The 25805-nt window shown below is 38.1% G+C and overlaps 1 protein-coding gene across 1 annotated transcript in view; it reads left to right on the top strand.

Moving 5' to 3' along the window:
• The first annotated feature begins 248 nt into the window (after positions 1-248).
• The window catches only part of CADM2 (cell adhesion molecule 2), a 201202-nt gene continuing 175645 nt past the window's right edge, over positions 249-25805 (top strand). Inside the window, exons 1-2 of the mRNA XM_027897992.1 lie at positions 249-349; positions 627-760. Of these exons, the coding sequence (XP_027753793.1) occupies positions 249-349; positions 627-760 (235 nt within the window). The remainder of the gene's footprint in view (positions 350-626; positions 761-25805) is intronic.

The raw sequence follows: 25805 nt of genomic DNA, 5'->3' as shown, positions 1-25805 counted from the left end.
TAGTGGAACATTTTAAGCTGCTACCCTTGTTTTTCTTACCCTGTTGGGCATACACAGTTAATAGCATGAAACTGTGTGATTTCAGGATACTCAAGGAGGGCTTTAGTGTCTCTCCCTTTTTCTCTGAGTTTGAACACTGATCACTGTTCATTAAAATATTGTCTACCCCTTTTGCTTTGCGTGCTCCATCGGTGCAAGAACAATCTGAAGATAAAGGCTTCAGTGAAGAGAAATAATGGTCATATAACATGGATTATAAATCGTTGGAGTGTCTGCAGTTTAACCAATGTTTGTTTGCATCAGCTTCACAGAAGGATGATGTTTCGAGAAATAGGAGCAAGGGAATGATGTAAGATTTAGGTACTTCAGAATGCACTTTTGGCCCGGCAAATTGTTCTGCTAAGTTTTAGAATTCACAAATGTGTGTATGTGTGTTCTCACCTACTTGTGATTAATAGTCCATGATTTTCCTGCTCTCCTTGCCGTGATTTTTGAATGTGTGTCCTGATGTATTTTCTGAGTTTTCGACACAGGGTTTCTGACAGAATCATAGATCTGAACTATCTCATAGCACTACAATGTCTCTAATAAGTAGGTCAAATAATCCTAGAAACTGTGTTTGTTAGCTTTGAATCGATAGTGATAAAGTTTCTCTGTATTCTTACCTGCTCAAAACTTCTGTCTAATCTATCTTTGTTCTCTTCTTCTTGTGCAATCTTTTCCTTGCTTCCAGTGGCTGCTACAAAGAACAAAGCTAGAGGTGAGTTTCTGCCTGCACTCCTCAATTTGTGTTGCATGGTTCTGCAGCCCACGCGTTTTCCCACGAGGTTGTTCCCGCTTCTCAAAACAAAGAAAAATATCTTTAGGTCCTATTGTGTGATAGATTAGTTCTTTACAGTTTTGTAATTGCACCTAAGGGCAGACTATTTTCATTGTTTTTTATCAATCAGCACTGCTTATGCTGTATTTTGTTCATTGCTTTAATTTAGGAAGTTTTTAGGAAAAAGATAAAACCGAGTGCACTGTAGTTAGATTTCTGGCTTGCATTACAGCAATGCAGGGATCTTTATGGCATTTTAATCGAAATGAAGATATTGCGTAAAAATGCTCATAAATATGTAAATGTAATTTTTATTTTTTATCTCGAATCATAGTCATAAATATCTGAACAGAGAACAATGAACTCCTGAATGTCTCCTGAGCGTTTCCCTGTCTTTTCACACCGGTATAAATGATCATCACTGTTTCTGATAGCATATCAATATATAGAAAGGCATACTATAATACCTGCAGGGATTCATGACTTCAGAGCAGCAAGGTGATTGCCACAAATCAGTGTGACAAAGAAATAAACCTTTCAGAACTAATCATGTAAGGTCAGCAGTGCTGTAAACCATTTCCTGAATTTCAAAGAAGCAGTGATGTAGCAAATGTAACCTGAGGGGTGTATTTTGACTTACATATACATATAAATCCATACATGCCTGTGTATATATATGCATGAAAATGTATTTATATGTATGAACATATATTTTCATAAAAAATCATGAAAATATAATTTTTTTTCCTGCTATTTGTGGTAGATAAAACTGAGTTTTCTGATAATTAAGCATCGAATTTTAAGGCAAATGCGTGTTTACAAGTACTTTGAAAGTTAAGAACTCATATTCAGGATGTTTGTGAAGTTCATTTATATACACTGCTTAGGTTAAGATGTACAACAATGATGATAATCAGAAAAACCAGCCGATTGATGGTGCTTATATATTAGTATAATTAAATCAACCCTTAAAATACAGCTCAAACTTAATTTTTTTTTTTTTAAACCCTTGCATGACTTTTTTTTTTTTTTTCCTCAGAAATTTTGCATGCATTGGATGTCATGAGTGAGGGGAATGAATAAAGTTGAGTTCACGTATTTTCCTATGCATGCTTTGAATTCTGTACTCTTGTATGTTCGGCTTTGATGCTGTAAAACAGTGGGTCAAGACTTTAAGACCTTTATTAATTAACAAAAAAAAAATATGGCAAAACCAAAGCACATCCACAGAAGCTAATTTTGAGCACAAACACAATCTCATCCGTATTCAGTGATTACTCCAAGTACTCATATTTTGCCATTCAACAGAAACTGCCCTGGAGGCACTGGAATTACAGAATGAGTCAGAATTACTCAGGAGCCCCACTCATCTGTGAACATTAACACACCCTTATTTCAGAAGTGCACATGCATGTTGAATGCACAACTGAAGCTATACATGGTAAACTAGGCTTGACACTGTGACATGCATTATCTTTGGAGTTCTGTTGCTCACTTGCACAGTGCCTTCAAGAAGTCTTCAGCTCTTCCTTTGGTACCAAACAGCCCCGTGATGAAGGTACCCAATACCCACAAGGAATTCAGTCCTGCAATAGTTCTGTATCTTATCTAAAGCATAGGACCTATTTTATAACTTTCTGTGGTGGAAGACATAGAGTAAATTATGTGTTACTGCTTTTCCTATTGCTCTGTCTAAGCATTAAAGAAGGTTCTGTTCATCCTTTTAAGGTATCACACTTAACTGGCAAACAGGTGTCTAATGTGGCATCAGGATCAACTCACAACTGAGAGAATTCCCAGAAGGGAGTCCCACTTTGGATATTTATAATATGAAATCCAACACTCTTTTATATCTGTGATCTTATTTATGGATCTTCATCTTTCCTTCGTGAAAGTCTGGAATTTGTGCTGCCGCTTTCAGCAAGGTGCAGCTGGGGCTTGTGCCTGCCCTGAGGTCTGAGGTTTTCCCGAGCTCATAAGAAGGTGATATTCTGTGGGAGCTCCAGTTTTTTCTTTGTGCATTGTTAGCATGGGAAAGCTGTTGGTCTCTATCTTCCCTCCCCCTCCTTGTGGAGATTGCCTGTAAGGAGAACACTACAGCCCTTGCTCTCAAACATTGCATTCAGTGCTGTTTCCTTTCAAGTATTTCCTCAGACTTTATTGAAGACTGCTTGTATTAAGTGCTGTAAAGCAGCTGTTGAACTCTCTACTTTACCCTTGCTTTGTGGCACTTAGAATCAACTTAGGTCGGAAGGTCATTTGGTCTGCAGGTCATCAAGACCTAACTACTGAATAAGTAAAACCCACTTAAATCTGGTTGCTCAGAGCCTTCCAATCAAACTGAAGTATCTCAAGGATTTTGCAGCTCCGGGATAGATTCTCGCTATGATTGCTTTGTTTTACCGTGGTTTTCTTTCTTAGACTTTCTGTTACCTAGAGGAAACTGCATGAGATTTTTTGTGGTCTCCAGAAAGGGTAAATATTTGGATTTTGCACAGAAGGATGGATCTTGCTTTGGACTACTTCGGGCAGATGCTGCCACGACACAGTCATGGTTTGGACAGAATACTTGTGACGTTTCCAAGAAGTCTAGTTCAGACGGATTTTAAAGGATAGGGGCTGCAATGAAACATGAAAATGGTCATTTATGGCACTTAATTTGATGAAGCAGAAACTGAAGATTCCACCTGAAAATCTCAGACTATCAGAATTGTTTCAGTGCATAAATATTTTGAGGACTGTTTCTTTACGCACCAGATGAGGTTTGTTTAACTTGATCTCTGTAAATGAGCATTTCCTCTAACAAAGCACCAGCCTTAAGACTGCTTGACCCTTTAAGAAGGGCCTTTGTGACATTTTGGGGGCAATGGTTTTGCAGATATCTTCTGGCAGCAGTAAACATTGGTTACCAGGCTCTGTGGTCTTAGGAGATCTGCTAATGATGTGTCAATTTTCAGTCAGCAAATGAAAGAAAGGGGCCAAGTGTCTTCATTTGAATGTAATTATTTGAGGAATGGAGATCTGTGCTCCTCATTTTCATTTCTTTGATACATTCTGTGTCATCTGCTGTTAAAAGGTTATTTCCAGAGCTGCCCCAAAACTCATGTAATTAGGCACTCGGCTTTATAAGCCTTCCACGTGCAAACTGGAATTTCTGGTAGTGTTGGTTGTGAGGTTTTTTTGTTGGGTTTTGTGTTTGTTTCATGGCAAGGTTTGGGATTTTGTTGTTGTCGTTGCGTTGGTTTTTTTTAGTTTGGTTTGATTTTAAGTTGGGAATAATGAGGATGAATATGGGAACCTCCTACTAAAAAAAAAAAAAATATGTAAATTGCTGTTGTAGAAGGGGAAAACAAGCCCTCCAGAAAGATCACTTATCATGTGCATGTTGAGAAGTAGAACAATCCTTCCTCTTCCTAAGACTCCTGAGGCCAACAGTTCAGAAATGGTAACATTTGCAAGAAGATTTCAAAGTCCCAAGAGGAGACTGTTTGCAGAGGGAAAGATGTAACTGGCTTAAATTTGTGGGATTCGTACTATTCAATCTATATAAAAACGTGTTGGATTGGTAGCGATCTCTGCCGTGCTCCTTTCCCCTATTTTAGCTATGTAGCTCTATTTTTAATTTTTCTCAGTGGGAAATAACCTTCATATCATAATCCCACTGTTTCTCCTGATGAAGTACTACTTTTGTAGCCATTCAGTCTATGTATACACAATGCTATATTCTATTTCTAGAGGAAGTCCTATTGATGGGAGATAGCTTCAAACTTTTTTTCTATTTTAATATTACACTTGTAAATGCCTGTACCTCTATTTCACTTGCATCACAAGCTTGATATTAACAGGACTATTTTTTTATCCTGTGGAATATCCAGGACATTTTTGAGATGCTTCTTTTTCTTGACTTGTATTACACCCATGTCCCAAAGAAATTGTCTTTGTCTTTGAGTTCCACGGTTAAACATTTTCTTTCAGTCAGTTCCTCTACAAATGCAGAAGCATGTTGTTTCTGCCTTCCTTTTAAGAGGAGACTGGTTTAAACTCCTTCTGTAAACATAGGATTAAATTTAGCTTTAACAACGCTGCTTAAAACATACATCTCAGTCTCTAATATAAATCATTGTAGCAGTTGATACACTGTCTAAATGCATCTTATCCAGGAGGCAAAGATCACTCTGGACTTTATTCACTTGATTTATTTTGTTTGTTCTCATTATGTCAATGAAATTGGTATCAGCTTATTTGAAGTTTAAATCAGGAGGGATCATGTGGAAGATGTTGTGCAAATATACTCTGTTATTGCCTGGGTAGTTGTGCAATGACTCATGTTATCTTTTAGCTGGGAATCAATTTGTTTCTCTGGACCTCACCAGATTTCCATCAATGATTGTGTTCTACCCAACCATCTCTTAGATTTTCTTACAGCATGTGATAAAGTTTATTGTGTTGCTCTACTTAAGTATTTGTACATAATATTGGTAAATAATAGGTTTTGTTAATTCAATTGTTAGGACTGAAAACCATATAAACCAGGATGAATTGTGTTGACCAGAACTGATTAACACAGTTTGAAGACCTACAGGGTCTAAACTTTAGGTCCTTTCTTCAGTGCATGTAGTTAGACAAGCAGATGTCTCATTCGAGGTAAAATTACCATAGAGCCAAGCAAGTAACATGGAACAGCAGCATCTGTCCATGTTAGGAACAGGATGAAATAAATCTACACAGAGGAGATTCAAACACTGCTATTTTTCTTATTTGCATTATCTTCACAAAGTTCTGAGCTATTCAGTTATTGACATCAGTCAGGTATTAGCTCTGCTGTTGCAGACTTTTCTTTACTGAGGGATGGATAACTCAGGATACCATCTGCAAAAACGACACACAGCAACATTATGGCAAAAATTGAAAACTAGTGGAAGTGTATAGATTTTGAAAGTGTGAATCCAGGGTAGAGCCTGGGGAAACTCCATAACTCACAGTAGTTTGGAGGAGCATTTATTTATGGTTATAAGCTTTCACCCTTGAGACATGTAAAAATAAAAGCTTGTTATATTCTACCTTTTACTGCAAGGTCATTACAAAAAACTTGCCAAGACTGTTGTAGTAGCATAGTGTGATCTGAAGCCTGATTGAAATGTTTCAGATAAGCTAGTGCTGTTGAAATAGAGGAGCTCTTCTTTGTAAAATCTTATGATGTTTTTATTCAAAATACAGTTTCAACTTCTAAGGGCAGAACGTTCATAAGTCACTTCAAGGTATTAAAAGCACCTTTCATATTTATAAGTGGTTGTTCTTTTAGAGAGAACAACACAGCTAATGAAGCCTTAATAACATTCCTTTACTGTCTCTTTGGTACTCCCTCCCCTGTAGTTTAGTCACTGCTACCAGTGTATAACATAGGAGGTCCAGTGCTTTGTTGCACTGATTAAATCCTATCCATTGATTAGACCTGTGAGGTTGAAATGTGGGGATTTCACTCCTATGAAATCCACGTCTGCCACAGTTTTCCTCCAGGATTTCTCATGAAAGTTAAGAGTCAGAGTTTTCTCATATTCAGCATTTCTGAGGGGGAGGAAAGTGATGATGAAGAACAAAATTTAATGTCACTTGTCGGTGAAGACAGTGGACAGAAACATAAAAGAAGTTTTGAAAATTAACATATTGAAAGTGCAGAAGGACTGTGAAGGCAAATATGAAACATTACTCTTCCTTACACGCTTTTGCTTCAACACTTAAACAGGAGAAGTTATGTGAGGAATTAATTTAGGTAGGAAATTGTTATTTTTCCTCAGTTCTCATTCTATTTTGGTGAAAAGAATATGGTATTTTCAATTTAATCCTCAGTCTCTAAATATAATAATGTATTGGGGTTTGTTGATTTTTTTTAATCTTAAATGCAAAAGCTCACATTAGATCAGGATAGTAGGTTATTTCATAGATATTTCCACCTGATAAAATAAAGCAGTGTAATTACATTAGACTCTCAAAACCCCCATACATATCTAATTAGGTATATTTTTTATATGTCATTTCTCAGTTTGGGAGAGAAAGCAACTTTGTCTGAGTTGTAGAGGGTTTTTTTTTTTGAAGATTCACAAAATATGTTTGGTGTTTTTTTTTGTTTGTTTGTTTGTTTGTGTTTTTTTTTTTTCCATAAAAACTCCAGCTGATCCTCAGAGGGAAAAAGCTGGTATCATAATAATGATAATAGTTCTTAACAAAGTTGCTCACTGCTCTGCACCCTTTGCTATTATATTTGGGAAATACTTGGCCCTAGCATCTGGGATACCTTTCCAATATTGAGACAGATGAGATTTCCACGTGATGTTGTGTACACACAGTCCAAATGCTCACCACTGTAGTTCCAGCCAGAATCCCTCTGCCATTCAGGGTCCTAAGTTCTGCTGTGTACCAAGGAGACTGTGAAAATATGAATCAGCTTTTCCTTTCCGAGGTGGATCAGCACTGGAAGCAGCAGTTTGACAAGCATATTTGTCCTCTTTACTGCTTTTAATGCATTTTTTTTTTTGGTATTTTTTTTCAGAACAGATGTAATAAAAGCACTATTAACAGTTGTGGTAAAGTACCACGCTCATTAAAGTTGCAGGTCGTCATGGGATAAAGCCACTTGAACAGCACAGAAACAGCAAAGGAAAGTACAAAGCCTCCCTTCAACAATATGTGTAGGGGCAGGCTATTGCTGTTGACATGTCCTTTTCATTTGAGAGACATCTACACTGAGCCAATATGTCAGTCACTTATTGACTGAATAGTTATTTAGCCAGTGCAGAAGGATTTGGGATGGAGCAAGATAATGTTTGTTTTCACTCTTGTGAAGTGCAGCACAGTTATGGGAGAGGGACTCCAGGGAGGATGTTCCATTTTGAGGTGGACCTGGTTATCATCACTAAAGCATTTTGTCAGTTCTTATTCCCCAGCTTTCTGATAGGCCACTCTTCCCTCCACAATGGCTAAAATGAATTCTGATTGCCTTTTTTTTTTTTTTTTTCAATTTGTCTACCCTCATTTGGTTGTTAAGTATTTGAGGCCAGACTGTCAAAAGCAGTGTATTAGGAGAGCTTGCCATACTTGAATAGAACTCTGCTGGAAATGTGGTTCCTTTATTTGCTATTTGAATGGATGTGCTGTTGTAAATCTGGTCATGGTATTAAGCACTGAGCCCTTCTGGTTATCTGCAGTGAATTTCTGTAGGCAGTGCATTGCATTTCCCATATGAAAGTATCGTGAACACGTAGGACACAGACACATATTGCTGTGTACTGGCTCAGTTAAGTAATTTTTCAGATTCCAGCCAGACAAAACACGGCTTCAGTGTCGAGACTGATAATTTAGGTACAATCAAAAGGACATAGTGAGTTCATAAGATGTGTTTGTTGTATTTTAAACGTGCTGTGGAATTGCTGGGCATGATTGCCTAAAAGCTGGCAGCTGGATGGAGCTGCTGCTCTGAGGCAGGTTGTCAACTTCTCTTTGTCCCAAATATCTGAATTCCTCAACTTCTATTGAGACAAAATTTCTTAGAGAGAAAAGGAATTTGAGAATTATACTTAAATACGAGAGAAAAAAGGTAACAGTTGGTTACAGTAAATCCACGGTCACTGATTTTTACTTCTCTGTTGATAAACACTTTTGAAAGCACAGGCTTTTCTTCTGGGCTTGTCTTTGTCCCAGAGTGCTTTTATACCCAAAGTTAGTGGAGAAAGTACTTTAAATACAAGGATTTTTTTTTTCTCAAATGCTTTTTGAACACCATAGGACTTACTCTGATTCTCCACATTAGCTCAGCTCTCAAGATTTGCTTCTTAAATCTCTCCATGGCATCAGATCTTCAAAGAATTTATTTGACTTTAGTGGACAGTGGTCGGTGAAACACATGGTGTTTAAATGGCTGAGGATTTACTATCACTGCTGACATTTGTAGCTTTATATTAATATCAGCTCGCTTTCTTGGTTGAGGCATAAAGACCTCAGTCAGCTAAGACTTTTTCATGTGTGTTACCATAGTTCTATAAGGGTCTCTAGATTCTTTGTATGAAGGCATTATGTTCAGCATTACTCTGGGATTCTTTCAAGGGCTAATAACTTCAAGGACTTCCTCATATTTTAATGATGGGCTGCATATAAGGGAAAGGTAGTGGAAAACACTTGAGCAGAGTACTTTGTAGGAAGGTTTTTTCCTGTGCTGTTCATACAATACTATTTCAAAAAAAATCTGGTGTGATTAGAAATAGTCTTGGGATGATTCGTGCTGATCTATTGACCGCAAGACCTGGTGGATCACTAGAGATGGAGAGAAATATGCAGTGTTTGCCTTAAGCTGTCGATTCAGAATTCACATCCTTTGTAGCAGCCAACAGTAGGTCCTACCTCTGCTTTGCAGGTCCCCATGTGCCTCAGAGCTGCTATTAGAAATCACTGTCACTTTGCCAAATCCTGACTTTCCTCCTTGTGCTGGTTTAGATGGAGTAAGGAAAGATTAGATTCCTGATTTATATCAGTATCTGTGCATGATGGAATACATCCAACTGGTTTCCCATTACCTCGCTTTTCTTTAATCTTACTAAGAGTACTGCAACCCTTCTTCTTTTGTGAGGAGTAGCTTTTCTATTTGTGTGTTTTTTTCTAATAATTATTTTCATTTCTCTGTGTGTACATTCCACGTGCTGTGTGTGAGAAAAAGGATTTATTTTGGTTGGGTGTAGCAACAATTGTACGTGAACCATACCTTTCTCAAGGTAGAAATTTTTACTTTTCATGTAGTTTGCTTTTCGTTCAAAATGTCTGTCTTTGGAAATCCCTTCATTTCATGACATAGTTTTTTTTTCAGAAGTAACAGTTTTCATTTGTTTGGGGGAATAGTACTTGTTGTGTTTATCTGTCACTGACTTCTGGAAATGTAAAGTGTGTCAGCTAATGCTTCCCACGTAGCAGCTCAGAAATTAAGGAAGAATATCAATCCCTGCATTGATGTCCATTGGCATTTTAGGAATTTACATGTGTTTGAAACTAATGAGCTAATAATTCAACATTCTTTTCAGATAAAGTTATGTACAGAAATGAAAGGAATGAAAAGGCTTTCCTCCCTGGTTAGGCTTCTCTTACAGGATTTAATTTTTGTAATATTTATCATAATGGAATACCCATCCCACTCAAACAATAAATATTCCCCAGAAAGCAGATTAGTCAAAATGCTTTTCCAGAGCAGACATAATATAATTCCTCTGGTCTTTGGCTTTTTTTCTCTCTTCAAAAGCTCAGGAGAAACAGTGGGCCTTGTAGCTCCATGGAGAAGTTACAAGTTTCTGGGCTTTGGGAAACCATCTAGCTTCAAGGTCCAACGTCAGGGAAGGACACTTAAAATGAGGGGGAGCCATATGAGGAGAGGCTGAGGGCACTTGGTGCGTTCAACTGGAGAAGAGGAGACTGAGGGAGAGCTCACTGCAGTTACAGCTTCCTCATGAGGAGAAGAGGAGGGGCAGGAACTGATCTCTTCTCTATGGTGACCAGTGACAGGACCTGAGGGAATGGCATGAAGCTGAGTCTGGAGAGGTTTAAGTTGGATATTATGGAAAGATTCTTCACCCAAAGAGTGGTTGGGCACTGGAACAGGACAGTGCTCACAGCATCGAGCCTGTCTGAGTTCAGGAAGTGTTTGGACAATGCTCTCAGGGACATGGTGGGATTCTTGGGGTGGTTGTGTGCGGGGCCAGGAGTTGGACTAAATACTGTCAGTGAGAGGTGGCAAGAGGTTTTGTCTTTAGCAAAGCAAAGCATTTGAGCACGTCCAGATTAGCACACTTGACGTGGGGAATGGAAATTCCAGCATGATCTTTGGATCTGCTGTGCTGATGTCAGACCATATTTCTTTGCAAGGCTACTGACTTAATTTCCTTAGCTTCTTGTTTGAGGTGAGGGCATTAGTTTCTAGAAGGTCTGTCGCTCAGCACTGGAACGTGCAAAGAGAACAAAAGGAGGTTTTTAAGGACTTCCCTGTGTTTTCATTAGCAGGATCCTAGTTATATAGAGAAGACAAGTGCATGTGACTGTGTGGATCTTGTTCAGTTGTTTGTAAGTACTCTGTTCTGTGCTGCTGGAATTACAGAGGAAGTTGTCTGAATCTTTTCCCTGGATTCTGGTCAAAGCCTGTATGCCAGTGTTTCACTTCTGGGGTCAGAGGTTGAAGCCTCCAGACTTGTTACAGAAAAGAAGGCAAAATAGGAGTTTTATGTACTTGGGACCTTGTGTGATGGGTGGCAGGAGGAAGGAACTCCTGAAAGGAGGAAGAAAGCACTGAATTAAGTGGGAGAGGATTTTTAAGTGAATACTAAACACAGACTTTACATGACAATTAAACTAAACCATATTTCTAGCGCTCAGATCTTTCAGGTTCCGTGCATTTCAGAATTTTTCCTGGTAGGCCCTTCCCTGGCTTCCCACCAGGCATGGTTTTGGTATATTTTTTTTTTCCATTTTCGGTGTTGTTCTGTCACTTGTGTCATTCAAGTATTAAGGCCTTGTGAAAACACATTGTTTCCCTGTTTTTCTCTGCTTTGTTTCCTTGAGTGTGTGATGTGAGCTTCTATTAGGCATAAATTGTGTATCCTGGGGGAGCATAATAGAAAAGCACAAAATGCCAATCAATCTGTAAAATTTCACAGCCGTGCTTCAAATGTGTGTGGGAGAAGTGGGGATTCTTAGAGGAGAAACACAGTGATCTGGGCTGGCATCAGGAGGATGCCAGTGAAAGGAAAGACAAGGCCTTCTTAACTAGTGCGGCTTGTGATTGAAATTAGCCCATTTAGACTTGAAACCTGTTGAGCTTTGTGTTTCAGCCATTGCTATTCACTTATCTGCAGTATGGTAATGCAGTCATTATGCTTTGTGTGGCTGTTGAATGCATTACAACAGTGAAGTCAGATTGCAGCATGAAAGTTCACCAAAATGCTGGGTTTGCTTTTTCTCTAAATCAGTGTGAAACGTGGCAGAACTTTTTCGGTGGTGAACTCTGTGAGCTGGCCTTCAAAATGCACAAATGCTGCCTTGTGTACTTCTAGATTCATTCTTGACCAGAAAAGACTGGCTAGCTGAAAGAGGCTTGGGCAGCTCAGGAAACCGAGAAAACTGATGTGAAACAGAAGGTGAAGAGAAGCAGTACCTCAAACTTATTTTATTTTCCATTGATTTAAATTTTCTATCAAAAAGTAATGATTGCAGTGTTTTCTAGTGGGGATTGACATCTATTTTTCTAAGAATAAAGGGCAAAAATGACATTTGGATTCCAGAAGAAATGTCATTTAGCTATGTCAAAGAAAGTATCTGGGACTCTAATGACCTACTTTCCTGTTAAATCTCTAGGCCATTGCTGAAGCTAGGAGCATAGGGAAAATACATTTCATCTTCAAAGACTTCAAGATGAGGTTTATAACTTTCTTTAGGAGAAAAAAAATGAATCCTCTCTCCTGAATTGAGACAGATAAAGTTTCAGCCCAAGATGGATATTTTTCCCTGAAGATTTGAAAATTAAACCACCTGCTTTAAATGAGAAGTTTGAAAAAAAAAATGCAGTGCTAAACCAGTGTCTTCAGTGTGAAAAGAAAAAGAAATTTATATATTTTTACTTCTGTATAGGTCTGAGCAAATAGAAAAGACTAGGGATTTTTCAGATAGCACAACGACTGAAAAATTCTTCCATATATCCATGAGTCCTAAGGGTACTGACAGATGAAGTGGCTGAGCCATTATATTTTAGAAGTTGTGGCAGTTGGTAAAGTTCCCACTGACTGCAAAAAGGAAATACAACCCCCATTTTTTAAAATGAGAAAAAGGGAAACCCAGGGAACTACAGCGCAGTCAGTCTCACCTCAGTGCCCAGTAAGATCGTAGATCAGATCCTTCTGGTAACTCTGCGAAGGAACATGGAGAATAGGGAGGTGATTGATGACAGAGTACAGGGCTTCACCAAGGGGCAAATTACGCCTGACAGATGTGATGGCCTTTTATGATGAGGTTACAACATTGGTGGATGAGGGAAGAGCAACTGGCAGCATCTACCTGGACTTGTGCAAAGCCTTTGATGCTGTCCTTCACGACACCCTTGTCTGTAAACTGGAGAGACGTGGATTTGATGGATGGGCTGCTCCAGACACAAGGAATTGGCTGGAGCTGTGGTCAACAGCTTGATTTCCAAGTGGAGACCCGTGATGAATGGCCTTCCTTGGGGGTCAGTGCTGGGGACCAGTGCTGTTTTAACACCTTTGTCAGTGACAAGAACAGTGGGATTCACTGCACCCACGGTGAGTTTGCCAGCGACACCAAGGTGTGTGGTGGAGTCCACACACACTAGAGGGAAGGGATGACCTGCTTGTCAGGCTTGAGACATGTGCCTGTGTGAAACTCAGGAAATTTAGCAAGGCCAAGGGCAAGGTCCTGCACCCAGGTTGGGGCAATCCTAAACTGGTAATGGCTTTAAACTGAAAAATGGGCAGCTTTAGATTAGAACTTTAGGAGAAAGTTCTTTATTGTGAGGGTGGTGGTGAGGCATTGCAACAGGTTGCCCAGAGAAGCTGTGGATGCTCCATCCCTGGAAGTGTTAAAGACCAGGCTGATTGGGGCTCTTAGCAACCTGATCTGCTCTAGTAGGGGGTGTCCCTGCCTATGGCAGAACTGTTGAAATTAGATGATCTTTAAGGTCCCTTCCAACCCATACCTTTCTATGATATGATTCTATGATATTTTAGCTTGAATCAGAGCCACTTTAAGTATTTGAGGGGGAAATTGCATTGTTTAGCAGCACTTCATATTTTCCTGATGTACTATATTAAGGCAAGTTGCATATCAGGTATATTTCACCCTGGTTTTAGTTGAATCTGTTATCTTGCCTACAGATTTTCATCACTCTGTTTTAGGAAATAGTAAACTGCTCACAGCCACGTGTCCACACACCTAGCAGGTAAGCAAGCAGGCTCATAATGACTTTATGGGTAAATGGGTTTAGGCTAATCTCACATTCCTGATCTTCTGGATCAAGCCAGCTGACTGCTTCTTTGTCCTTCACCACTGCTGTCTCTGGACATGCTTCAGACTCAGATGGGAAAACCTGCCCTTGGTTTTGATTGTCCACTAAAAATCCCTGCGCTCAGGAAGTTGTGGAGTTCAGTGAGGCAACCGGAAAGAAATACTGACTTGGGTCTTGAATCAGAAATAGTTCAGCTTGGGCATAGCTATGGATCAAAGCAATGTAGGCACGTGGATGAAAGCTTAACAGGTGGCTGCTGGATGTCACTGCCTTGGATCAGGGAAGAGCTGATGTGCTGTGCCTCACTGGGCCATACAGACATTCCCCACACTTCACTAGGACTTCAGATTCTTTTGAGTCTTTATTATAAATGAACCTGTTTTGAAATCATCCTTTGCTATGAAAGAAGCAAAAGCTTTCTTTTTTGAAAATTAACTGTTCATGATGGAGGAAATGTTCAAATTGGCATAAGATGCTGGTTCTTACATTCTCAAATGTTTTATTTTCTTTGTGGAATTCAGTGCATCACTGCAGTCAGTACTTCAAAGTTCTATGCAGCTGCCTCACTTGAAGAAAGGAGATGAGCTGAGGGGAGTGAGGAGAGAAATAAAAAAATGGGAAGTGGAGAAGACAATTTTATCTGACTTTTTCAGTATATTAATTTTTTGTGTTAGTGGCAATTACTCTTCATAAAACATCAGACCTGACCAAAAGGAAAAAGGTATTATTTTTGTCTCCCCCTTACTCTGTGACTCTCAAGCACTCATGTACCTGAGCTCCAGCACCTCAGTTATGGTGTTGGGACTTTCTGCATAATTCATCATAAAAGAACATGAGACATTCACCAGTCAGTGCTCATTCAGAGGTGTTCTGCATTACTGGCAGCACTAGTAAATATGCCTGCTCCATATATAATTTATGGTTTTCAGTGGAGATAGTTTTATGCTTCATAATAGGCTAGCTTTGATCCCTTAAATTTTGTTTATTAAATTTAGGAGTTGGGTACCAAGAAAAAAAAAAAGACTGTAAAATCTCTTTCTTGAATTGCTTGTTTCAACAATCTTTGTTTCCACGTCCCCTTAACAAGGTTGAAATTGTTTCTGACCCACTTTTTGGGAAATGAGCCTTCCTGTAATGGGTTTTTTGTGCGTAAGACCTTTTATTAGCCAATTCCCTCCACACCCAACTTGAAGAAGAAAGAAAATTGGTTTAGAAACCTTAGTATAGTCTATTCTATGCTTCTACTTAAAGAATTTGTTGTTATTTCTTATGACCTGTAAGAGGAAATGTAGATAGACTTTGTGTTTTGTGAATCCCTCTTTTATTGCTGTGATGCAAGTAGAGACTATATATAAATGTAAATTGAATGTTGTGGAACTCATTGAGGTGTGCTGGTTTATTTTGTTTTTTCTTTGTAAAGTTTTACATTAAAATAGTATATATTAAAAGAAAAATTATTCAAAATATTTGAAGGGTATCCCATCCTTCAAACTCAGTGAGGTATCAAGGAAAAAAAAAACAACAAACTAAAACCAAGCAAAACAAATTGAAACAAAGTCACTTTAAAATGCATTAGTTTGCTAAAACTTGAAAGTTTTCTTTTATACTTTGTCATTAGTTTGTTTACCATTTCTTATGCAATATGTGAATTTAGAAATTATCAAATGTAAAAGGCAATATTTAAAAAAAATAGCAATCTGAAATACATAAAAATTTTGCAGTGTTCCTCTCTGGCATATCAGAGTGTAAAGTTTTTGTTTGTTTTTTGGGGGCTTGTTTGTTTTGTTTTGTTTTGTTTTTTTTAAGAAAGTCATCAGAATGGATGCATTTCGGGGACATATTTTGGTGTTGACATATAAACACTTTCTGATGGAGTTTGGACTTTCAGCTTTCTCTCTCTTGATCCAATTTCCTCTGTACTGTTTGTTGTTTGTTTTTTTTTTTTTAAATTTTTCAATTCTAGTGATCACTGTACTCTAATCTATTATCATTCTTTGTTTTTAAAGCCTTCTTCACACCCAAGCTCTTTCACATAGAAATTTCGAATTAACTAGTTGTTTTCAGTTTTTCAGCCAATAGTAAGATCTTCCCTTTGGAAACTAGGCCTCTTCTATACATGTCAAGTTAGACATGTTAAAGACTAATTAAAAATTGCTCATTGCTGTTCAGATTTCTTGTCATGATCTTTTTCCCTCTGTCTGTCTGTGGTTTCAGTCATCTGCAAAGCTTTGTCTGGCTTCTACTTAGGAGTGTGTTTGCTTAGAGGATGGATAGAGCTTTTCTATCTCATCTTTAATAGCACAACCACACTGGGCAGCTCTAAAAAGTGCTAAAAAAGTTACCTTCTACTTTTTACCTCTGTTTTTTATTTTAATATTTTTGGTCGAGTCGTCTGTAAGCATATGAGGAAGAACAAATATAAAAGTTTATTTTCTTTGCTGGCAGAGCTTGCAAATGTTGCTTCCAGCAGTGAAGGGAGGGAATCTTACCTTCTTATTGTAACAGTTTCACCCTAGCTCTTAGGATGTTGTGTTACATTTCATTAGATATCTGTGGTTTCCATAATTTGGGAGCAAGAATTTGATTAATATCTCTTTTGCCATAACTGTATTTGGCATTTATCCATATGGAACAGTTTTTCATACTGTGTTCTAGATAGGAAAAGCAGAAACACCCTTACCCACATGTGCCTTCACTTAATTTTCCAGAAATCCTGTGTCAGCTGGATGTGAACAGAGGGTCTGCACAGGCTTGCAGGGCTTTCTGCAAGCACTGGGTTTGCTTGTACATTTTGTTCCAGGCTTTTGGAACAGAACTTCCCATATATAAACACATGTGATATTGCTTTGGGGGCTGAGAGGGCCTGCTGGTTTTGTTGATTTTTTGGGGTTTTTTTCCCCTCTCTTCCCTGTGATGTTGTCCTTCTGTGTATGAAGCCTGAAGCAAGAGTATTTGTAACATCAGTAGTTAGAGCAATCAAAAGTAAGTGAGCTTTCTGTATCACTGTACTAGTGCTCAAATATAGACTGGCATAGAGATTTCATGCTTTTCCTGTTCTTGTATCAGCAGCTGAGTGCATCTTGTGTGGCTTTTGGAACAAAAGAATCAGAGTGCAGCAGTGGTGCAACATGAAGTTGTTTCTTTCACATTTTCATTTGTATCTGAAGAAGAAAGTTCTTATCTCCTGCTGCCCTGTGACAAGTTTCATGTTGTTTGGTGTTCTGTTTGTTTTCTCTTATATTGAGGCTCCATCTCTTGGATTCACTTGATTATAAATATATATATATTTTTTTTTCCCCATATGAATTGAATAAAACCTTGGAAGTCTTTATGCAAATTCCAATTCATAATTTTAGTTGTTGGTTTTCTCACCTTGTTTTCATCCTTTCTTGGAGCAGGTTCACTTATTTCATTTTTTTTTTCTTGATAGTGTAATTGGATGGAGCTGTTCTGCCTGTTTTAAAGCTTAGATGAACTAAGAAACAAAACATAACAAACAACTCTATAGGCCAATGCAGTTCTACAAGAGCTGTATATAAGTGGTTCTTGCCGAAAACATAAGCAAGGCCTAGTTTTGGTTTTTTTCCCCTCTTGCCCCAAAGCAAAGCCATTAAAAGCTGTTTTTACAGAGGACATTTGAAAACCTGTATATACTCCTAGAAGAGAGAGATTCCGTGCCTGTAGAATGAGATGAACTAGCTGCAGTGAGTTTATTATTTCAAAGTAATTGCCCAGAAGCAGTGTAAATAATGTTGGAGTCTTTCAGTGGAAGAGACACTGCAACATGGGCTTGTTTGGAGACTGTAATAGTTACCTTGTTTTTTTCCATTACAACATAGGGCAGAATTATGTTTAACTAAAATTATGTTTAACTAAAAGCCAGCCAGATATTCTCGGCCTTTTAAATGTGCAAACTTCCTGTGTGAAATGTTGTTGTAAGTTGTTTCTGTAACTGAGTTTAGTGTAATGTTAAGTTAAGAGAACTCTGGCTGGGTGTTGAGTCATCTTTTGTAATCACACTGCATTGTTATATCAGTGCATGTTTGATTTATACGTGTCTGTTTGCATATAAGTATCTGTTGCACACAGGAAACCACAGATGTGTGGTTTGGTAATGATTTTCTTTCTCACAAGTTGATATCAGAGAAGTTCTTCCCAGTCCTCCTGACCTCAGTTGCACCGATTCAGCTGTTCACCAACCAGTCTGGGACTGCTGAAACCCAACCATTTCACAGCCTCAGTTCGGGGTCTGGCCTGTCTGACAGCTGAAGTGGCGCAGCAGAACACAGGGTGGAGGCAGCAGAACCTGGCAAGGGAAAGAAGCATCTCGAGGAAAGCTGCAGAGACATTCTGGACTCTGCTGCCAATGGCAGAGTAAGGAAGGGAGACCCACTGATCCAAGCCTGTCGAGCATTCTCGACAGAAAGGCTTCGAGGCAACTGCTTTCGATGGCAGAAAGTATGAATTTGAAATGGAAGGATATCTAAATTAGACATGATTTAATTTTAGACTAATTGAGAAGATCAAATCCTCTTCTACGGGCCTGATTTTTTTAGACATGGTCTATATTATAGCAAGCTACGTTTCTTCCAGCTATGACTTGTGTTGGCATTACTGTGTTGGTAAGTCCATTTTGATCAGTGGATGTTATTCTGGGAGAACTGAAGAATGGGAAGTCCAGCAAATGCTATAAGAAAGTGCATGAGACTATAATTCTGTGGTGCTCAGGAGAACTCGCTGAGGCTTTTTATACAATGCATGATGGTAAAAGATGTCTTCATTGCTGTCATTCTTTCTGTTCCTTTGATTCTCAGAGTCAAGCAGAAGGAGCAACATCTAAAAGTGAGTAAAACAGCACTTGTAATATCCAGAGGTAGAAGACTGTAGAGAAGCTAGGTTTTTACTAAGGGTTTAGAAAGAACTTGTTATGGATTTTGCTGTACCTTCTTTAAATTGGGGGATACATAACTATTGAAATTAAGATAGTTTAAAATAGCAATATTACAATGTTGGACAGGGCAGTGATCTCTACTCCACAACTGCTTGGCCCAAAGGTCAGGTGTGGAAGATACACGCTTGTGATAGAATCAAGTTTGTCTCAATAATTTGTTTGTGGTTCTGTGAAGGAAACTCAGGAAGATCAGTAAAATTGATGGTTATGCTGCAAATTGGGGCACAGTGTGGAGATAGCTGTGCTTACTCTAGGTCAGAAATGGAGAAAGAGTATAAATGAGCCCTGTAGGACTTGGTCCTGTAGCAGTTACCTACTTCCCACAGCCTGTTCTGAAGAGAAAACACTGAGCACTGGACTACAGACTGAAAAGAAAAAAAAAAAAAGAAGTCCAAGTGTGACAGATGCCTCAAGCCTGAGTATTGACTGAGGAAAGATTTGAATCATGAGCAAAGTCACCTTTTCTGTTGTTTCATGTGCTCTGTGCTCAGAGACACACAAGTTCATGCACTCTTTTTAAACTGGTGTGAGTTCATCACAGAAAATGCCCACTACATCATCAACTTCCTTTCCCAAATGAAGTGTTTCTCAAGTCTTTATAGTCTTAGCTAACTACTTCAGAACAAAACTGGTTACTCTGTAATGGCTACAGTCAAGGCAGCCTGTGCTGTGAACATGCAGACGTGTGTGGGTATAAAATTTGCAGTAACAAAGTTAATAAAATGCATTGTGTTCTAAGCACTTGCTCGTTTGTTTTGTCAGTGTACATAAACAAGTGCACAGTCTTGAAAATAATGAAGTCTTGATACTCAAAGCAAAGGCACTTGGTGAGCGAGATCAGTTCTCTTACCTTCCCCTCATATGTGGTATTTCAAGCTGGGACTCTGATTACTGAGTGGAGGAATGCCAAGAACGAGGTGCTTTGTGCAAACAGAAAGAAAAAAAAAATTAGTTGAATGTAAGCAGGCAACAAGATTTAGAAATATTCATGTTGCATTTTCTACTGTTTAGGTTTAAAAAACCTAAGAAAGATCAACTAGAAAAAAAAATAAATGGTTATTTTACTCAGAACTGTGATTGAAAGCCACCAAAATGATTATGCTCCTTCTGAGACCTAAACCCAAGTGTCTGTTGTTTGCAATGGACTTTAAAAACTTACTTGAAAATTCAAAAGTTTGGAAACTCATATTTCACTTACATTCTTCCACTTCAAAACACATTAATTCATTGTATTACTCTTTCATTTCTTCACCTGAGAAATGCACTCTGCTGTCCAGAGAAAGTCTGGTTATCTCAATCTGTGCAACAGATGTTAGTCATTGTGTCTCCTCCTCCCCTCTCCTGCCCTCCCCTGATATGCAAATGGGGTCTTTGACATTTACATTTCCCTAATGGGGAAATATATTTCCCTGTTTAGTCTAGTTATTGTAACTGTTAAAAAGAATTTAAAATTCTCTATAATGAAGCTGGTAAATCAGTCTGGTAAATTTTATCAGATATCCTCCTCTGCTGTGTAATTAATTTCTTACTGAGTGGGAGATTTCTGCTTTGTAAGCCCCCTACATTTCCAAAATGAATTTGTAGTATACTTTAAGGCATTTTAATTCATGCTTGCTCTTGTTTGCCTTTTCTTCTTATGAATAAAACCATCAGCAGTCAGTACTAATGTAATTAACACTCTCTAGAACTGCCTGCAAGAAGAATCCCATTTTTTGTTGCACAGCGTTTGTGGAGCTCACAAACTGCAAAGCTGCTCAACGACAGCGATACATTAAGAGATGCAGCTCAGAAATTCTTCTTTTCTTTGCAGTTCCCTAATTGCATAGCAGCAATTTTTTTTTTTGTTAGCCCTGCAAATATTTCACCCTTTTAGGGTGATGAAGGAACTGGCACACCTTTCAGGAATATTGCTGCTTCTAACTCCATGACCCCTAAAGAGGAGGCTGCTCACCCTCATTTGGTGAATTGTTTGTCTTCCTGCCTCTCATTGCAGCACCCCTTACTAAACTCAAGAGTTTCCTTTCCATCTGGGCACTGATTCAGGTAATAACCACGTGTGGATATGTCAGCTTGCCCACACTAGCAAGATTAAAGCTTGTTCCAAAGATACTTGTCAGTCAGCAAGCAAACCTTTGGCTGCTCTGCACGTTTCTTTTCTGATATGTGGTCACTCCACAGCTGGGAGTGACCTCACTGGGCTTTAAAGATATGTATGTTAGCACTCCTGCCTCTTGGTCGTGACAAAATAATACGATTTAATCCTGAAAAATAACTTATTTGCATCAGTTTATTTTTTAAAATGCAAGAAGTTTGGTATTTGGAATTTTTGGCTGTCCTGCAGATTTGACTCAAGAAAACATTTTTTCAACCATGTGCAGAATAGTTGATGTTTTTTCTAGAAGAAACTCACTCAAGTCAACATTTTTTTAGGTCCCAAATAACCTTTAGAATAATTCAGTAAATTATAAAATAAAAGGCTTCAACTAAAATATTCTTACAGCCAAGTAGGGAATCTAGTCAACCATTACTGACATCAAGTCACTGATCTAGAAAATTACTTTAATGCACATATCAATATACTTGCTGATTTCTTACATTTCAGTGGATTTAAAAAAAAAAATGTTATTGCAGAGAACCCTTGTGTATCACGTTATAAAAGTCACTAAAACTTTTCTACACTAAAGCAATTATAGCTATTGTAGCCTCTGAGTCTGACCTTTTTTAATTAAAAATAATTTTTTTTTAAGTAGGGCTTAGATGTACAAATATGACAATATTTATATGCAGCTGATTAATTTGATTCTTTGCCTTTTGAATGCAGTTAATTTAACTGTGATTCTCATTTCAGATCTGTAAGGAATTCTTTTTTCAAGAGTACATACTAAAATATGATTTTAAGGAAGACAAAAAAATTTGAATTGTTGCATTGATATCCTTATTGCTGTGAGGAGCTGGAATTAATTCCTAAGAAATATGCAATTTTTCTAATTGAAAGTAACTGATGAATAAATTTATTCTGTCAGGCCTGTTGGACTGTGGGCTATTTTAGTAAAAAAGAAACAAAGATTTCAATCCAGGTAACACTGATAATCATGTCAATAGTAATAATGCCTCTTGCAGAAATTTAGAAGTCAGCTCTGAGCTCCTAGTTCTGCCATTGGCTTCACACCTGTCCTGTCCCTTTCTGAGGAGTCAGTTTAACTGGCTTGGAAGAGAGGATTAATGAATCTAAAAATACGTCTCATGAATGCATAGAGTGAAAAAATTTTGAAAACATTTTTCTGCTGATTCCTTTTTGTTCAACCAAATCGTTACTTGTAAGAACAGTAAGGGCAAGAATTTCAGATAAATATGATAGTTGGGTTGAAGTGTTTTATTCATAGACCACGGGAAATTACAGACCCCATGTTAAATTTTCCCAAATAAAAGGAGTCCAGACGTCACAATTAAAAAAAGGAAATAGGCTTTAGAATAAGAACTTGGAGAGTTGGAATAAGAGACACTTCTTTCCATCTACTGTGAGAGTGAAGTCAAGTGATAAAAAATAATTGTTCAGAAAGCATTTTTTGAGAGCAGCTGGAGAATTCAGGATTATGATTTCCTTTAAATTATCATAGAATCACAGAAACACAGACTGGCCTGGGTTGGAAGGGATCTTAAAGATAATCTCAATCCCTCTACCGTGGCCAGGGACACCTTCCACTAGACCAGTTTGCTCAAACCCCATCCCACATGGCTTTGGACACTTCCAGGGATGGGGTATCCATGGCTTCTCTGAGCAACATCCCATTTTATAAATAAAATAAATACAAAAAAATATAAATTGTTCTTGTTCCTAAATCCCCTTAGCAGTTTAAACTTTCACAGTCTGTACCATCTGTTTTTAGGGGCAGGCCGTTCAATGCAGCTTGCATTTAGGCATTTCTAAATCTGTCTTGTCAGGGAAATATAAGTCTCACACATGAACATATCTCTCTAACTTACACCTGTGTATTAATCTAAGGTTCAACAGCACAAGAGGAGAAGTCTAGGGATAGGCTTTAAAACCCCCAGGTTTGATGTTTAGCTATATTTGAGGAACATGGCATTTATAAATAACCCCTTTAAAGAGGACTGGGAAAAAAATACAATCATTATACAACACCACACTTAGCAAAGCCGCAGCAGCTTTTCCCTGTCTCTGCTGCTGCTGCATGGCACACATCCAGATATCTGCTGTACTAACATTTGCTCCTGGGAGGAGATGAAGAAAAAGGGGTCCATAAGGTTTCCATTGGCCTAGACAACTGAAACATCTGCTAGATTCATGAGCAGCTTGCTGGCCTAAGTCAGCAGGGAGAACTGCTGCAGATCAGCACTGCCATATCAATAGATATTTCAGAGACCACAGGGAGGAAAAAAGAAAGTCAGTCGAGTAAGTGATTTTATTTCAAAATACACTGAAGTCTAATGTAGTTTTACACTAAGTGATGTCTAAATTGCACCAAATGAGAGCCACATCTACAACTGATCTGCGTGCAATACTCATTAGGGAAACAGGTACATGAAAGAATAACGGGATGCAACCCTAACCTCCTAATATCTGTTAACAGGAACCTAGGCTCCCAGATGAAATTTGGCAAAAAGAAATCACCTGGGAAAATATTCTCTTCACTCAGAAGCTTGCACTGGAGGAAGCCTCCTCTGTCTTTCTGAAATACAAATAGTGTGGTTGGAAGGACACACAGCAGAGGGAAAGAGCAAGTGTTGAAGCAATGAGGGTGGAAGATAGAGTAGAATGGAATATACATCCTTGTCTGCTGTAAACTGCTTTTCATGTCTGTAGTTCAAGCCTGGGTTCTGGTGCCTAAAAGTGTTGTCTGGCCTAAGTAATTTTGTTGTTTATAGTTTGATGCCACTTAGGCTTAAAAGGGCTACTGGAACTGTACACAGCAATCGTTCTCCAGACCAAATTCCTACTCTTGTTTTATTGTGTAAACTAAAAGAGGGCAAAAAAACCCATCAAGTACAAAGTCAGTTTTAAATTGTTTTGCATTTGAACTTTCATGAGCTTCATGAGAGCAGTGTTTCAGAGATCTCTTCTGTGTAGAAAAAGAGTCAAACATCAAAGAAGGCAAATATTGACATGGTGGGTGAAATCATCAGTAACGAAAACTTTGTGAATATACAGATGATCACAAGTGGAAAATGTTTTATTAACCATTCTGACTTTTGCTCTGTGAGAATCAGAACTGTTCTCTTCAGGGAACGTTCCCATTTAGCCAGGATGCATCAATGTATTGATCAACACAAAGTCATCAAGGGAGTGCCTGTTCAGATCAAAACCATCTGCACTATTTCCCACCTGTAAGGCAGTGTTGCCTTTTATGTGTTAAAAGGCAACATACACACACAACTCTTCACAATAGTTTTTATAGCAAATATATTTATGAAAAGGAATTTTTTGAAAGTATGTTTAATTTGTCCATATTTTGTTACATTGACTGAAATCAAGGATCTAACTTGTTGATATTGATCCCCCTTTACCACTAGGATGGTTTTATCAGGACTATTTACAGCTACAGAGTATTTCACTGGAAAGACACTGGTAATCTGGTAATCAGAACAGAGAAGTGTGACACCACACACAGCATCTCTCATCAAAACCTGATTTTTCTACCTTTGCCTTTTCTTCATTTACCTTTGAGAATTACATATCACCTGAAGCAAATTGAACAGTGAAAGTGTTGGAAGTCCAGGTAGCAAGAATTTACTTCATGTACTAGTGCAATTACTTGTTTTAGACTTGTTTCCAAACCAGAGGTAGTAAGAACAGTGTTTAGATATGCTGTTCTTGTCTAATTAAATATACAGTCTGAAGTAAAGAGAAGTTATATTTACAGAAACAAGTGGGCGTTTATTGATGATTTCATCTCTTCTCTTCTTCATTCCCTGTCCTGTTTGGGTGTATAGGTGCAAACATGTACAAGGTGTGTGTTTAATTCTGTATTTTAACAGGAATAAAAGCTCCTATGTGGGCACATGTTAAGGCAAACCTAGAACAGTTTTAATTTTCACTTGTGCTCAGCTGTTTGGTACAGTGAATAATTCGAGCTGCCATTTAAATTCAGAAGGCTTCAATTGGTGAGTGAGCATTGTCCAGGGGTATTTGTAACTAAGGAAAAGCAGTTCAGTTATGGTGGATTTTCCTTTTTTGATTTCATAATGCTTTTTGAGGTTACAAACATTCAAACAGCACTACTTGGATCTGACTTGTATAGTTGCCTCTTCTCTCTTTTCACTCCTCTTTTGGATGACATTTCAGAAGGTGGTGAGACAAAGGTAAAAGTGAAAGGATTTTAAACCCTCGTTGTTTTCTGCTGAGGTAGAAAAAGTGGTTGGACAGGGAAAAAAAAAACAAAACAAAACAGAGAGACAAAAAGAAAGCCCTTGCCTGGTGAGTTACCAGCATGTTGGTCTTCAAACACCATTATTTGTTTTTAAGGATGCAGGAAAGAGGAAAAGTGCATTCCTGGAGAGATGGAAGTATATTTTCTTTTATAATGACTCAATAGCTGAAAAGCCTGAGAGAGCATTTTTTTTCCAATAGGTTTGATATTTTTCATAGGTGGAGAAAGGAGATCATTAAAGGTGTTGTGGCAAAATAAGGAAGAGAAATATCAGTCAACAAATATAATTTTTCTTGGTTGTATAATTATTTTTTCCTGGAAATTTTAATTTTGAAAAATTAAATCCAAAATATCTTGATTTTTCTGGGAAAAAAAAAATATTTACACTAGTGAAAGGTGAATGTTTCTAATGTTTTTGGTTCATCTTTTACTGTAGCCAAAGTTTTCTCAATTACTTTGGAATTTCTTGTAATTTCCATCTTCCTTAAATATTACTTATCTTCAGTAAATGTGTTATTTCCCAAAATATCTTCTCCCAGTGTTAAGGTCAAATGCATTCACATCGGCCCAGAGTATTTCAAACCAAGATTAAGAAAGGGTGGAACT

This window comes from Empidonax traillii, unplaced genomic scaffold (genome assembly GCF_003031625.1).
Source record: "Empidonax traillii isolate 1590-97213 ecotype Southwest subspecies unplaced genomic scaffold, ASM303162v1 scaffold573:size406305, whole genome shotgun sequence".
Classification (NCBI taxonomy): domain Eukaryota; kingdom Metazoa; phylum Chordata; class Aves; order Passeriformes; family Tyrannidae; genus Empidonax; species Empidonax traillii.
Note: the sequence above shows the minus strand (reverse complement) of the source record. Positions and strands in the feature narration are given on the sequence as shown.